This window comes from Micromesistius poutassou (assembly GCF_964030765.1).
Source record: "Micromesistius poutassou genome assembly, chromosome: 5".
In the NCBI taxonomy this organism is placed as follows: Eukaryota; Metazoa; Chordata; class Actinopteri; order Gadiformes; family Gadidae; genus Micromesistius; species Micromesistius poutassou.
In genome coordinates, this window is record NC_140275.1 from 17,640,989 (window position 1) to 17,656,431 (window position 15,443).

At 43.8% G+C, this 15,443-nt stretch overlaps 1 protein-coding gene across 1 annotated transcript; it reads right to left on the reverse strand.

Moving 5' to 3' along the window:
• Positions 1–2,173: 2,173 nt before the first annotated feature.
• Positions 2,174–15,413, reverse strand: pggt1b (protein geranylgeranyltransferase type I, beta subunit). The gene is made up of 9 exons (XM_084467620.1): positions 15,280–15,413; positions 14,709–14,827; positions 13,726–13,790; positions 13,352–13,503; positions 12,893–13,025; positions 10,830–10,875; positions 7,796–7,980; positions 7,073–7,181; positions 2,174–4,731 (listed from the first exon to the last, which is right to left on the reverse strand). Exons 1-9 carry the CDS (start codon positions 15,405–15,407, stop codon positions 4,574–4,576), a joined length of 1,095 nt encoding a protein of 364 aa, XP_084323746.1. The 5' UTR covers positions 15,408–15,413; the 3' UTR covers positions 2,174–4,573.
• Between the last annotated feature and the right edge of the window lie 30 nt (positions 15,414–15,443).

Below are 15,443 nucleotides of genomic sequence, written 5' to 3' on the forward strand. Positions count from 1 at the left end.
CACCTGAATAACAAGGCTATAGCGGTTTTGTATCGCACTAAAGAAGATGACATTCAATCTAGTCGTTCATCCACATCCTTATTTCCGCGTGTTCCGTGTATGCCTGCTGTCTTTGCCCGTTTCTCTACAAAGGCTGCACTATATGGCCAAGCTGAAAGAAGGCAATTAGATTTTGGTTGGCATCATCTTGGAGTGCAAACCCCGCCCTCGTCCCCGTGTACTACTGTACATCTGTCAGAATAGATCCCAGGGTCCGAACGTACAGTGGGCGGTACACTCTCTCCCCTACCAACCAGTCACTGATTAGAATTTACAGGAGGCGGTGCCTATTTCCACTGATAGCCAATCGGTGATTGGTTGGTGACTAACATGTACGTTTGGAACGTGGACAGAGCCACTACCAGCTGTCAGTGTGCACGCTCCCGCGTCTCTTATTGTCGCCTCCACCAGTGGCACGCCAGTCAGCTCATCCCTGGGCAGCACCGTCTCGGCATACAGAGCTCTTTGTATCCGTTCCTGACTGATATTCACCCGCCATGAGGTGCCTTCACTCGGTTTATTAGTGGATCCCGGCAAAGAGTGGGCAAGTGCAAATGAGACTCGTTATTCACGCAGGAGCATAGGAGCATGAAGTCGTCCATAATATTGCCCCATCGTTTTGTTTTTTTGTATAATAAGAGCAAAATACCGCAAATGTAGGACTAAATGTGTCCCTCATATTGGCAATAAATATCAGTAATATTGCATTATTTGTTTTATATATATATATATATACTGGATGTTATTGGGGTTTCACGATAAAAATCTTGATGTTTTGTTCTTCAAGTTTGGGCGTGGGTCTTCATTTTGGTGATGCCACTTGTCGCACGCGCGTCCCCGCGGACTTGGCAGATGGTGCGGCTCCGCGCGCCTCTTCCACCTCATTGAGCACGCGGACTTGAACAAAGCAGCACCCCACTATGAATGATGAAACACAATGGCACAAAACAGCAACCCATCTACAAATCAACGTCTGACCATATCCATAAATGTGTGTCATGAATTTATTCAACGCTTATTCAGCACAAATTCACCTATAAACGTCTGAATGTATTTCTCATTTCTTTCAATGATCACTCTTGAATAATGCACGAGTAATGCATGCATGATAACAAATACAGAAAAGTAACACTACATGGACAATATATTTCTATTTGTGTCAGTGCTTTATCAGTTTGAAATGTAGACATGGTGTAGCAGGCCTTGAACTTAGAAATCCATATTCCAGTGTCATGTCATTTAGTGGCCGAGCACTATATGCAAGTCATAATCAATAATCAATTTAAGCCATTGATTAATTTGCCTTATGGCATAGCATTGATTAAAGCTAAATAGCTACACAGATTTTACAGCTTGATTGAAGTCCACCTCCTTTGGGGATTCTTTATTAGGAATGATTCAATTATATTCCAGATAGGGTGTCTGTCAATCGGTGTCGAAAATAGAGAGGAATTAGGACTAATGTCTGAGCAGGAGATCACGCCTGTTCATTGCTTTGATGGACAAACAGAGTATGATAATGCAATGATAAACCAATAGAGTGAATGAGGACAAGCAACAGGCTTGCTGTCATATGGTGGGAGGTTTCAGGCAGGGATATTTAACTGGAGTTTAACTGGAAATGTTAACAAACATGGAATAACGCTGATATTGAAATTAATTAACAAAAAAATATGGTTCTCAAGGAGGTCGTAATAGACCAATATAAAACCACAGACTATTATATTTACTATACAATTAATGGAATCAGAATGACAAGAATACTGTTAACATAATGAGTCATCATTGGATCCTCTGACAATTTTGAGTTAATCCTCTATTATATAGCGCTTAAGTAAAAAGGGAAAACACATGGTTTATAATGGAACACAATGGTTTGTGGTTAATTTAATTAATCAGAAACCCCAAACCATCCCCAAACCATCACACACACAAGTTATATTGGTGAAGAAAATAACCAATAGGAAGTGATGTGGAACAATATAAGTGAACTACTTGTTTAGCAGATAAGGTAAGATCTTGTACAGGGAATATCAAAACCCAGTCAAGATCATGCCAAACAACCCAGTACAAAGGTGGTCTTAAAAGTGCATTATCACAAAATACAACAGAAAAAGAGACGAAGTCCTTTGAAAAAGTTAAGCATTTTTATTTCACATAAGTACAATGGCCACTGCCCAAATCCAACTTAATTTACTCCCTTAGTTTCCATAACTAACCATAATAATATCTCATATAGACACGATCATCTCATTCCTAGGGCTTTGAACCGCTTTCCATTTGGAGCACTCGCACAAAATTAAAACATTCATACACATTTACATTTATTACATATATGCCGAGGAGATTTCTACACAGCATTAAAAAAATAACAGTTTATTCACTTTTCTGGCGCCTACATGTTAACATCCACACCGTGTCATTCAGTTTCCTCTAGGCCTCAAGGTGACGGTGGTTGGGGGAGGAAAGGAGATGCAGCGCAAGCAGGAGTGTGGAGGTGCAGCACTCGTTAGTATAGCGATCAAACCACAGCGAGCAGCCCGTTCTGTGTCTGCTCAGCCATTCATTTAATTCTCAAAAGGGGGAAGAATAGGAGTATTCATGCTGTATCTCTCTGAATTACCACCTCCTCCCTTGCCTCCATAAATAAATGATTGATCGGTGCGGGATGTGTTTGAACTTGTTTTGGCCAAAGCACTTGATCTTAGTCTATTAAGCAAATAAATGTTGGAAGAATAATTCAAATGTACACCATTGACTTGATAGAACAAGTTAAATCCATACAGGCAAAGTGTGGCTGTGAGTCTAGAATAAAGTATTGATTTATCAAACACAGAACAGAGTTATTCTACAAGAGGCACATGTAGAAGAATAAGATGAGAAAAAATGCTGCATGTAACTTTGGCTCATGTGCAGTTGGAGACCCACCTGAACCAAAGTTAAATTTCAATGCTGCAATGTTAATTTGTTTCCATCTTCGTATTTCTTTTGCATTTATGGTTCTTACTAGTACATCTACATGACTATTCAAACACAAAATAACTCAACGTGTATACAAACACACACACACAAATCAGTGTGCATCTTATTTTATCCATAACATTTGCACAAACATTTGTAAAATAAACATTGTATTCAAAAGTAGTAAAGGCAAATTCTGCAGTTAGTAAAGCAAGTCAGTAAACCGTTAATTCCAAAATAATACTAGTAACACCAAGCAACGAATGGTGAGAAGCACATTCGAAACATGGTCAAATCAAAAAATACATACATTAAAAAAATAATGAATTGGGTCATGAATAAAATGTACAAGTCATAAGGCTAAGGTAGTTCTAGTCAGTCCAGAAACAACACTATTTGATATGGTCACAGTGAGACAGACACCACCGGGGTTAGGAAGAGAGGAGACTAGCCTGCGCCAGTTCAGCCTAAATAATTGATAGGCTGAATCCTTTATTTATTAAGTGATGGGTTCCATTGCAAAAAAACAAACAAAAGAGTGTTGAGGAGGGGCATTGCTGTGTTGTAGGACTGTGAACCAGAGCACATGAGGTAAACGTACCCCCTGACCAGCTTTCCACCCTGAGACAGGCACACATCACCTTAGATGGGCGGGACCATGTGGCCGATGTCGGTTCTCACATGTGTGACCAGCTGGGAAGATGTTCCTATCCCCCCCTCCTGATCGTGATCATGAGCATGGCAAAAGAGGTGAAGGGTGTGGCTTTGGCAGAGTGAAAGAACGAGTGCAAGTCAAAGAGCGAGTGCAAGTCAGTGTCCGCAAACTGCATTAAAAACATACGGTACCTGGACAATGCTTGGAGAACAAAAGGGAGAATACAAGCCCTTACTTAGCCTCCATTTCACTCCAATTCAACCGTGACATGAAGTGGACAACCTCAAGGGGAATGCTGTTGCAGTATTTTGAAAGGTGTTGAGCTGGTTGGTGAGCAGCTCTGTGTGTTGAGGGGGGGGGGGGGGGTGGGTACCATCTGCATGACTGGAAGGCATCAACAAGTTCAGAAGCAGGTCAAGGGCGCCGCCCCTGGGAGATGTTGAGATGTTTGTGGGGGATGGTGGAGGTGGGATCGTTAGAAACAGCGCTTCTTGACTCTTTCATCTTCTACTTCATCTTCTTGTCTTACGGGCATGATCTCTCTGTATTTTGAGGGGGACTTTGCGAGGGATAGCAGGAACATGAAAATGTTTCGTTTTTTTTTTTTAAAAAGAAACATATTATTTAGTCCTTCGAAAAAGGGCTCAGGGATCTGACCTTTGGACCTTCAAGCGTCTACATATAGACCCCCTCGAGTCGGTCCACGAGCGAAAAAGCAGCGCGAAGCCGTGGCAACCAAACAGCCGTGTGTTGTTTTGATTCGGTGAAGCCGTCAACACTTTGCCATTGGATGTTCCTAGAAAATAGAATGTTCTACCTGATGTGGTCACAGCGTGTTGAGATGAGATGGCTTGGTGGTGATGGTGGTAGGGGGGGGGGGAGGGGGGGGGGGGTTGGCGGGGGACTTGGATGGTGCTGTCAGGTACAGCTGCTCACGTTGTCCCTCCATGCCTGCTGCAGCTGCTGGAGGTGCTGGAAGGCTCTCCGGGTGACGTTAAGAGCCGGGTGCACCTTCATCAGGTCAGGCTCACCCAGCAGAGACAGACCGCACAGGCCGAAGTAGGCGTGGAGCGGGTCTGGGCGAGAGAGCAAGAGAGAGAGAGAGAGAGAGAGGATAAACTAGGTCAGATGATGTAGCGCATCACGGCACTGTGACACAACACCTGTGCTGGATGGGTATGTTGTATGAGCGCTTCAGTGTCAGCCACTGCTGCTCTGAGGCTGTCTCCCCAAAGTCCCCATATTAAACACACATGCGTCTTGTGGGTGTCATGGCCCACGATATTTGAACACGCTTCAAATGTCGTGGACCATGACACAGAAAGGCAGTGAAATATGCCTGAACAAGCTGTCCCATCGCAGCAGGCTGACAGGACACATTTCTTGGTGGTTGATGGTTATGAACAGATTGCAGTGAGCAAAAAGTGAGTGCTAGCATGCAAGCTAGCTCTGTAAACAAAGGCAATTTCCTTACATGCAAGTCAAATTTTACATTCACAAATATTTTTTATTTTTTTTACGTCTTTATAAGTACCAAATCAATGTTTCACCAGCAACTAACACCGCCTCTCTCTATTGTTATCTATCAATAAAAAGCAGTCGATTGCCGCGATTTGTTTAACCGATACAACAGCCACCACATCACATAGGAACATTATCTGGCTGCTTTCCTTAGGAATCATAAATAATGCAAAGTTGCACTCCATACCCTCTGCTCCCATGGGAGCGTCTAAAAGCAGGCCATACCAGTAAATGGAACCATAACTGAATTATAATGAAACAGCAAATTAGCCAATGTATCAATCAGTCCTTTAAGCCTGTCATGAGCACTCCGATCAGCTGTATAGATTTTCCACGGTAAAACCATTATCTCTGTACAAGCTCAGCTCAGTAGGATGCCAGTCTATGCCAGTTAAAAATAAAAGTCATTCTAGTCCCAACAATTCAGCCCATACAGAAAACTGAAGCTCCACAATTTCTCAATGGTTTCTGGGCCATAAAAGCGGGGATGGTCTTCTTCAGAGGTGCAACAATCATATCTGTGAGGCTAAAAACACATCCATATCGGACCACACAGATGGAAAGCAAACACAATCTAAATGATAACACAGTAGAATGTAGTGTGATTCAGGAGTAGTCATGTGAAGAATAGAGCAAGCCATCGCAGTGTACGCAGCTTATATGTCGTCGCCATTTTATTTTCCCCTAGTTCCACTCCCTTCATTCCAGTCCGGGTTTCGACGCCCATGTCAATTTAAATAACCATGGCCAACAGCACTTCAATTCCAACATGTTCTGCCTTTCCCTTTTCTGAAACCCAATTCTTAACCTTGCCTGTTGCTCTAGAACATTCCTCTAGAATAGTCTTTGTCATTGGAGGCCTTGTTCTTTTGTTGGAGCTTTTCTCCCCATTGTTCCTGCTGGCTCCTGTTTCGTGAGGTGTTTGATCTGGCACAGACTGAAACTGGCTTCAGAACATTTGTCATCAATTAGACATTATACAGGCCTGCCCCCACACACACACACACACACACACACACACACACACACACACACACACACACACACACACACACACACACACACACACACACACACACACACACACACACACACACACACACACACACACACACACACACACACACACAGAGAGTTTAGAGTTACCAGTGGTTTTTCCACTGACCCAAAGTCACCCTGGTAACCAAAACGACCTTGATCTCTCTACACCTGCGTTGGGCAGGGTTATGCGACATAAACGTGCACAAGCACACACACGCAAATAAAAACAAACCATCATTCATTCATTCTACACACACAAACTAACAAACTAAGACAACACGGCTAAACAAGATCCCATGTCTGTGTTTCTACAGTGCTGAAAATAGCTCTATGTATTATTGGCATAGCTTTTAGCTCCGAACAACATGCGTCAGCTGCATGTATAATCGCATTAATAAAATATACATTCCTAATGACGTTAGGAGCCTGTCCCTGTCTCTACTAAATGTCTGGGGGCATAAACCCAACGTCAAGACCACCCAGACAGAAAAGGCAGCACATCCGAGAATGACTAAACCAATGTAAATAAAAGTCCTGAATGAAATGAACCGCGAATGTACATTTCCTCCCTTGGGATTGGCGATCCAATGCTTTCCAATGGATAGCAATTCAAATGAAACTTATGAAGCGTAAACCGTGTAGTGGCTCTTTAGCATTTAAACCCATTACATCTGGACACGCACACCAAACATGCATTTATTATTATTATTTTCGTGTCAGTGGTGCCTGTGTACATCTGTTTATTTCCATACAACCACACTGTTTGCTGCCCCAAGTGACAATATTAGCTGGCTGTCTCAAACTAACAAAAGGTCCTTCCTTCCTTCTCTCTTCTGGCTGGGCGTCTATATTTACCTGGGTGGCTGTCGGGCCACTTAGCGAAGCCTCCCACCAGCCGGTCCTGCGTGGACAGGATGTAGTTCCTGTTCTTCTCGTAGTTGGTGTACTGGAACACATCCAGCAGCTACGAGGGAGGGAGGGAGGGAGGGAGCAGAAGAGGATTGCCGTAACAGTATAGAGAAGTGCGTCTGCAGGTTGAGGAAAGCCTCTTATCTTTTCTCTGGGGAGATAGAGGGAAGGGGAAATCCATTTTGGTTTGACGTGTTGACGTTTTAACATTGGATGGTGAAGTTCCGTATTGTTGAAGTTCATTGAGAATTGTTACACATAATTATCATTCATTTTAAATGTTTACACATTTTTGTGGACATTTAAAAATGAAAAAATGAAAAAATCTAAAATGTAAAATGCTATTTCATAGAGCCTCATTGTATAACACTCTGGATTACAACGGATTAACAAGGTTGTGTGTGAGTAATAACTGTGCGGGCGGGGGGTTACAAGTGTGTCTGCGTACACACACACACACACGTTACCATGTTTAGAGCATCATACAGTGAACACAAACAGAAAGAGAGCGAGGGCATAAACCAGCCGACGTGCACAACCTCTAGTCCCATGCATGAGAAAAACAAGGGGCGGTACGACCCGGAGTCCCGCCCTCTCCTTCCTCCTCCTCCTCCTCCTGTAGCCCCGCCCCGGCGGGGGTGGAGGGGGCGTGGCGCGGTATTACCGTACCTCCAGCGTGGCGCCCACCCAGAAGGAGTAGCACGTGTCCACGGGCTTGTTGGGCCGGCCGTGGAAGCCCGTCTGCTGCCGCATGATGCACCAGCGCCTGATGCGGTCCAGCTCGCGCTCGCTCAGCGTCTCCTCCAGCCGGCCCATGAGCCGCAGGGAGGCCACGGCGCAGAACGTCGAGCCCCCTGGGAGGGGGGGGGGGGGGGCGAGAGACCAGGCGAGCAAGAGAGAGAGGTATCAATAGAGAGAGGTAGAAAGAGATAGAGAGAGGTATAGAGAGAGAGAGTCATCGATAGAAAAAGGTATCGATAGAGAGAGGTATAAAGAGATTATTATAAGTTTATTTGAAAACAGGGACAGTGCACATTAATAACATTACTGTAAATGCGCCAGAATTAGCCAAGAGGCTATTTTTCATCTGTAGTCCCCAGATAGATAGAGAGGTATAAATAGAGAGAGGTATAGAGTGAGAGAGAGGTATAGAGAGAGAGTCATCGATAGAGAAAGGAATCAATAAGAGAGGTATAGAGAGAGAGAGAGACTTGTTAGATCAGTATATAGGCTGGGGTACAGAACGCTGAGCCACGCAGACCGACTGAATAACACAATGGGACGTGGTGTACCCACAGGTTATGAAACACTGTCAAACCATCAGGGGACGAGGAGACAGAATGTCAGAATGACATATGGACTAATTGAGAAGTCCAAGGGCTCTGGTAGAGAAGGTCAATCCACCAGAATAGAGAGAGAGACTCGGTACACACAGGCTACAGCACAGATCAATCGCCTATACCACCACCTGGAGACAGGAAGTGCTATTATATTACTAATTTGTTTTCTTCTCTTTTTAGATGCAGGCCATGAATGAGCTGAGGATGGGTTTAAACACTGGGGTGGAACCCAGAGCCTTTCAGAACCAGTCCAACCACTATTTTGCCAAACAAACAGAGCGTTAATTAAACACACACCGGCCAAAAAACGTCCATCTAGCTGAACACACACACAGATAGGGCGGCACATTAAATACACAGAGGCTATGGCACATTATAGTGCCACTAGGACAGCTCCTGCAACACAACACAAAAGGGAGATAGTGCAACAGAGAAGGTTTGAATGAGTAGGCCAAAGAGACAGCTGTATTCAATACAGAAATCCCACACTGAAAAAAAACCAAAATTATAACTTCACCACCGATTCAACACCGATATGGGCTCTTGAGGTGCAGACAGGGTGCAAATCACTATCCCTCATGCAGCGTGCACGACTAGCACATGAATAAGAGTCAATGGAATGACAACACCTGCACTTTAAGCCAAGCTTTTGCAAGATATATCTTGCAATATTTGACTAGGATGTCAATTGTTGATTGGCAAAGTGCTGATATTGTATCCACACTACCATTCTTCAATTACATTAAAACAACACCGTAATAAAATGGCTCATGGCTTATCTAAGCAAAATAAAAAAGTCATGTTGGTGCTTCAAACAAAGAAGAAGAACACATTTGACACATTTTTGGTTAGAGCAACAGGGTTTTTTGGAAAACCCCAGTTTACATTGATGTTGAACGCATGAAGCTGAACTATGTTTATTTTGTCTGATGAATGAAGTTTATTGACAGGGATGATTTATAGCTTATACAGCAGTATAACTAGGAGCTCCTCAAAGCATGGTAAAACATGTGTGTGCATGTATCCTTACACCCACCCCCCCCATAAGCTGTGAATCAGCATGGGAGGACTGGGCTATCAATCACGATCAATGACCCATCCGCCAGCTAACCATTTATCATCTGCCATCACTTCTCAACACAACCTGCGCATTGGGACTCGTGCACTGGCTTTGCTTATCTGTGGATGTGTGAGGGTGAGAGACAACAAGGCCTAGCCAGGGTGAGGTGTGTGGTTATGGTGTAAATCAACCTATAAGTCAATCCCTGTCACTCCTCCTCTAATCAGTGCTGTGCAGTGTGCTATGGGCCTGAGGCCCAGCGGCTGTGCGGGAGAGGAGGGCAGAGCCTCTATGAAAGCATCAATCTGGGCCTGGTACAGCTCCTCATGCCGTACACTTGGCCACCACACCATTAACATGACCAGCCTCCGTCTATTCAATTATGCATAGCCCAGCCCACTGCAAAATGTGATCGATGGTGTGAAAGAAAGTGGTCCTTTTACTACACCGTACTGTTATAATACATATTGTCGGAGGAGGTATTGGCAGTAAACAGGCCAGTGGATTTATGGGTTGGAAGCTGGGTTAAATCTAGCGTACAATTACGCACGCCGTCACCCCCACGACAGCAGGGCGGGTTGGGTTGCCGTTCGGATGAGCTAAAGCCTTTAATCACAGAATTAAAAAGGAAGCGGTAAATTACAGCTGTGCGATAGAAACCAGTCTATTCTAGCCTACTGTGTTTCTACATGAAAGTAGAGCCAAAAATAGAGGATACTAAACAGGGCCTGAGATCTAAAAGGAGATCAGGCCGTCCTGCAGTATGTATGGTGACCCCAGGGGTGCCCAGATCAAACTGGTCATCAACTCTGTGAGTTTGGCGGGCGGGGTGTAGAGATTAATAAGACCACCATCAGACACAAGGATTTGAAGGGTTAATCCTTTCATAGCAGTTACTCCCATCACTTTACACAATGTTCTTGCCTCCAGCATTGGCAACACACTCATTTTGATCCAACTGTAACCACCGTCCTTGTGTGTGTGCGTGTGTGTGATTATAAAAGATACCAGTAGGTGTTAGGATCCAGCCGTGGCATGTTAAGTGGACTGTAAGAGACTGCAGGCATGTCTGTGATTTTTAACACTATTTATAGACACAATGTGTTACTATATTGGGCAGGTGCCCTACAGCTGACACAGAATAATGGTTATTGTAAAATGTGTAGCATCTCAAATAAAGTGCAATTACACCTATTCACTAATTTCATATATATATATATATATATATATATATATATATATATAGACATAAAATGTAATGCATAAAGGGTCAACAACCAGTGAATGTGTTATTTTTGCTCACCATGTGACTCCAGTCCCGCCCCCTGGCCAATCCCGTTGTCATACGACTGCAAAAGGGTAAAACAACACAAAAGGAATGTTTTAAAATCACTCTACACAATTATTTCAATTTAGCTAAAGGTGATCTGAAAGCTGTGTCTCTAATCTTACAGAGGGAGGGGTGTTGTGAGACAAAAAAAGATCCATTCATGTCGTCATGTTTCATCCTTTGTAATCCCACAAAAGCATTGTGTTTTTTTTACTTCCTTATCTCCGACCAGTAAAAGCCAGCTGACTGACTGTTGCTAGGCAACCTATGAAAACAGATGCAAAGAATGGAAAATGAGACTTTCCCGCCGTTTCTCACACACACACACACACACACACACACACACACACACACACACACACACACACACACACACACACACACACACACACACACACACACACACACACACACACACACACACACACACACCGTGGGCCGATAGGGTTTTAGACGTTGAGATTTAGTAGTTCAAATAATTTAAAGCAAGACTGACAGCTGCAGTTTTTTTTTTATATAGGTTACATTTTTTAAAGTGATGGCTGCATGTAAAACCTAAAGAGTGAAGGCTTAATATTTGGTTTTAGATTATACTCTAGGCTACATTTAGGTCTGGAAGATATCCGTTTTCCCTTTCGGTGGTTGAATAGTGTTGACATTAAGATATCACAGAGAGTTACAGCCTCTCCGTCAGACCAGTGGCGGTTTTAGGCACGGGCGAAGCGGGCAGCTGCCCGGGGCGGCATTATTTCATGACACATGGGGGGCGGCACGAGCACACGAGAAAAAAATAATCATCTGCGCCGCAAAGCGGTTTTCTATTATCTATCATATCACTGTGTGGGGAATTGGCATATTGGCGCCCCCTCCGGCTGCAGGCGCCCCTGCTTGCTGAGAAGGTGCCGTTGCCGTGCACAGAAGCTGTGTGAGAATGGGAAAGGAGGAGGGGGGCACAGGGGACAGTTCACCTCTACGTCTCCCAAATGGAACGGACAAGGGGGGGAACGGGGGATCCACTGTTAGCGCAGATTAAAATCCTTATTGAAGCCTGCAGGGTTATGTGATAAACATACGGAGGAACGTGGTCGCTGAGCTGCCCTGCCCCAACAATGCATGAGACGTTAAACTCAGCTAGAATCGCCGCCCACCACCATCATCCAAAATTTGGGGGGGGGCGCTCAGAGGGGGTCTCGCCCGGGATATACTTCAATGTAGAACCGTCGGACAATAACGTTGATAATGTCTCAACGATTTTAGAAGCTTCTGTCTGGCATTCTGCTTTACATGCATGGAAATGTATGCAAAGGATATGATGAAGAATGGGATTTGTCATATGTAAACGTGCAAGCTGGGCAATGACCAGCAGAGGATATGATAAGGCCAGTGTGTGCGTGAATGCGTGTGTAAGTTTGTGTAAACTACAGGGAAACTTTATCTACAGGCATATCCCTCAAGGGGGGGGATGTGCCTGAAAACGTTTTTGAAAAAGAGAAACAAGCTGTCTGCAGTTTAACTTGCTTCCTGTGTTTGTGTGAGACAAGCATGTCATAATACACCACACTTTTGTGTGAAATAAAAGGTCAGACCTTAGACTGGAGCCGACGTGTTGAATGAGATAACAACTATCATCTCTCGGGGCTTTGGTTGTAGAGTAGGCTTGGCTACAAAACTGAGACAGCTCTCTTACAAACCCTTTACACACAGAGACAATGCTGCAGAAATGGATCCATTTCATAGGATGGAAAACAATTTTCGAAACTCAAGATGCAGGGCCACTATCGATGCTCCACTAAATAGTTTAAATATGACGTGTTTAATGGTGCACTCATTTAAAACTCCATGTTCTGATAGTGAGTAAGCAATTTCTTGTTTCATAAAAGATATTTGTAATTAGTTGTCATTGACAGAAGAATCATTAAGAATCTATTATTGTCAATAGTAGTACCCTTGGCGTGTGCGTGTACGCAAGTGTGTGTGTGTGAGAGAGAGTGAGAGTGTGTGCGTGTGGGAATGTGTGTGTGTGAGTGCGTACGCACCATACTCCTCCTGATGTACTCAATAGCCTTGTGGATGTCCATGCCAGACCAGTCGTCCAGCATGTAGCAGATGCAGGCGGCGCAGTAGATGAACCGCATGTCGTTCTCACTTCCCTCCGGCACTGCGTAGAAGCTGTCAAAAAGATCAACACACGCACACACTTTTCAGTGCAGGTCCCAGAGAGCCGACCCAAAGTTCATTGGCTTGCTCAAGGGCACTGGAAAGCCGCTATTAACCCAAAAGAAACGTCTGTTGCAGGGAAGGAAAACCAGGAGGAAATTCCCATGCACAAAGATAAAACTATCTCTAGAAAAGGGCAATCTCCCCTTTTCAGGACCACAAACGCAGAACGCCTAATCTCTGTGAGGCTGCAGGGCCAGGTTCAACAACTGTGTCACAATTAAACTAAGCTTAGCGCATGTAGGCGTTTAGTTGCTCTTTCTGGTCCTTGGACCCACCTGCCATCCTCCAGCTGCAGCGCCTTCAGGCCGGTCAGACAGGCCCGCTTGTTGACCCGACTCAGGTCGTCTCCTAGCAACAGCAGGGAAGCCAGGCCTGTGTAGGTCATGGCTATGTGGCCGCTGTCGTACGGATGGGCCATCCCTGGACCCTGGATAACAGGAGCAGCAGTGCACGTTGACATGTTATGTTGTGTTCACTTTGATTGACGTACGTGAACAGGCATGGACCTCAATTTTCAGGGCTAAGGGTATTGGATTAAAAGCAATACAATACTTCCCACATCCCATCAATAGCAGAAAAAATGTACACAAATTGCAAAAAGAAGGAAAGCTTCTGGGTAATTTCAGACTGCCCTGAGATATGGAAATACCTTGGAGTTGTAAGGAAGTCCAATATGCGATGATCCCCGAAAGCCACAGCGCTTCATATTGGATTCTACAGGGAGAACAGGAGGTGCTGAACTCAAAGGTAGGGCATATTTGCACACAACGTTGATGGTTGAAAATGTGAACATGAACTTGGGAGGGAGGGAAGGGAAATAAAATAGCCTGAAGACAGTCTTTCCTCTTGACAACATCATCTAACCACAGAAGAATCAAGCCATCCTTTGTGTCTGCATGTGCTGAAAATACTGCTTGGCACAAGTCTAGGTGAGCTAGCTGAGTTACAAGTTACAAGACTGCCATCTAGTGGAGTTACAATGCACGTCCACACAATTTAAAAAACAACCAAATCACATCTACTGGGCTGATGTGATTTGTTTTAGATGACAGGACAATTCAAATAACTTATACCATAATACTGAACATATGATTGGAAATGTGTCAATAAGCAACACAATCACGTGATGACTTTGCTGATGTATTAAATAATTAACTATACAGAAGAGTTAAAAGCTTTCCAGATAGAAATGGTATATAATTCATGAACACAAATGCACTTGGCCAGAAAAAAATAAAACAATAGCTTTTAGTTGAGTAACGTTTCAACTGAAAGCAGGGTTTGAAAGTGATAAAACACTATCTCGTTTATGAGGCAAAGCCAAATAGATTATATAATGATGACAAAACAACAACAACGACCACCATCAAGCATTATCTTATCTGACTTCTGCTCTGCATTGAAATAGGCACCTTGTGGCATTGATGAGTAGTTATTGTTATTGTATGTATAGTTATATGTATAGTTATTGCTATAAATATTGTGTTGATTTACAGCTGTAAACCTCCCCCTGCTACACACTTTCGTTTAGACTATTTGAGCAGAGCAAATTTTCGGATTCTTCATTCGATCGACTTCAAACTTGTCGGGTGTATTGCTGAACAGGCGCTTCATTGGTAGGGTGAAACTCACCGTCCTCGGTGGGTAAGACCTGGAGGGAGTAGATCCACTCAATCATGTTGTCCTTATCAATGACATGAAGAGCATCCAATACGTCTAGACCAGACAGTGCGAAGAACACGATGGTCAACCTGGAGAGACAAACAAACACGACATAGGCTAGCCCTTTAAAATATGAATCCTGCATTCTCGTAATATTACTCGTAGAAATCATTTAAATGAGTATATTAATGGAGTGATACGACATGCTAGACATGTCAAGACAAATAGTTAAGTCGTTAGGCAAGATGTCAATAAGTTATCAAATCGAGTGTCACCGGATGAACTACTGACCAAAGTTTGGACATTTGGGGGTTATTTGAATAAGTCATTGAATAGTCTAAATAGGCTTCCTTATATCATTACAAACTACCGACGTTAAGTAAAGCATCCCCCATCACATTGTCCATGTTTTGACATCTCCACAGGGATGTGAACCAACCCTAAAGGACCACAGCTCTCTGTGCACAGCGGCTAGCTTAAACTAGCATGTGGCTAGTCGCGTTCCTTAAAACCGATCCCGTATGTATTCTGGCAGCCGTACCTGGTGGTTTCTAAGGAGGAATATCTCTCGGGCAACACCTGAAGCGATCTTTGGAAGAATCGCACATGTCGATCTTTTAAAAATACTATTTGTTCAAATTCCTCTATTTGGTTTCCTTCTTCCGACATTTTTGCGACCGGAACTACGAGGAATATATTCCGGTC

Excerpts from the sequence above, each read along its gene's own strand:
- pggt1b (XM_084467620.1), bottom strand. The coding sequence starts at position 15,407 with ATGTCGGAAGAAGGAAACCAAATAGAGGAATTTGAACAAATAGTATTT. Across the intron at positions 13,791-14,708 it reads GGTCTTACCCACCGAGGACG|AATCCAATATGAAGCGCTGT; the intron begins GTGAGTTTCACC and ends TTCTCCCTGTAG. Across the intron at positions 7,182-7,795 it reads GGGTGGGCGCCACGCTGGAG|CTGCTGGATGTGTTCCAGTA; the intron begins GTACGGTAATAC and ends CCTCCCTCGTAG.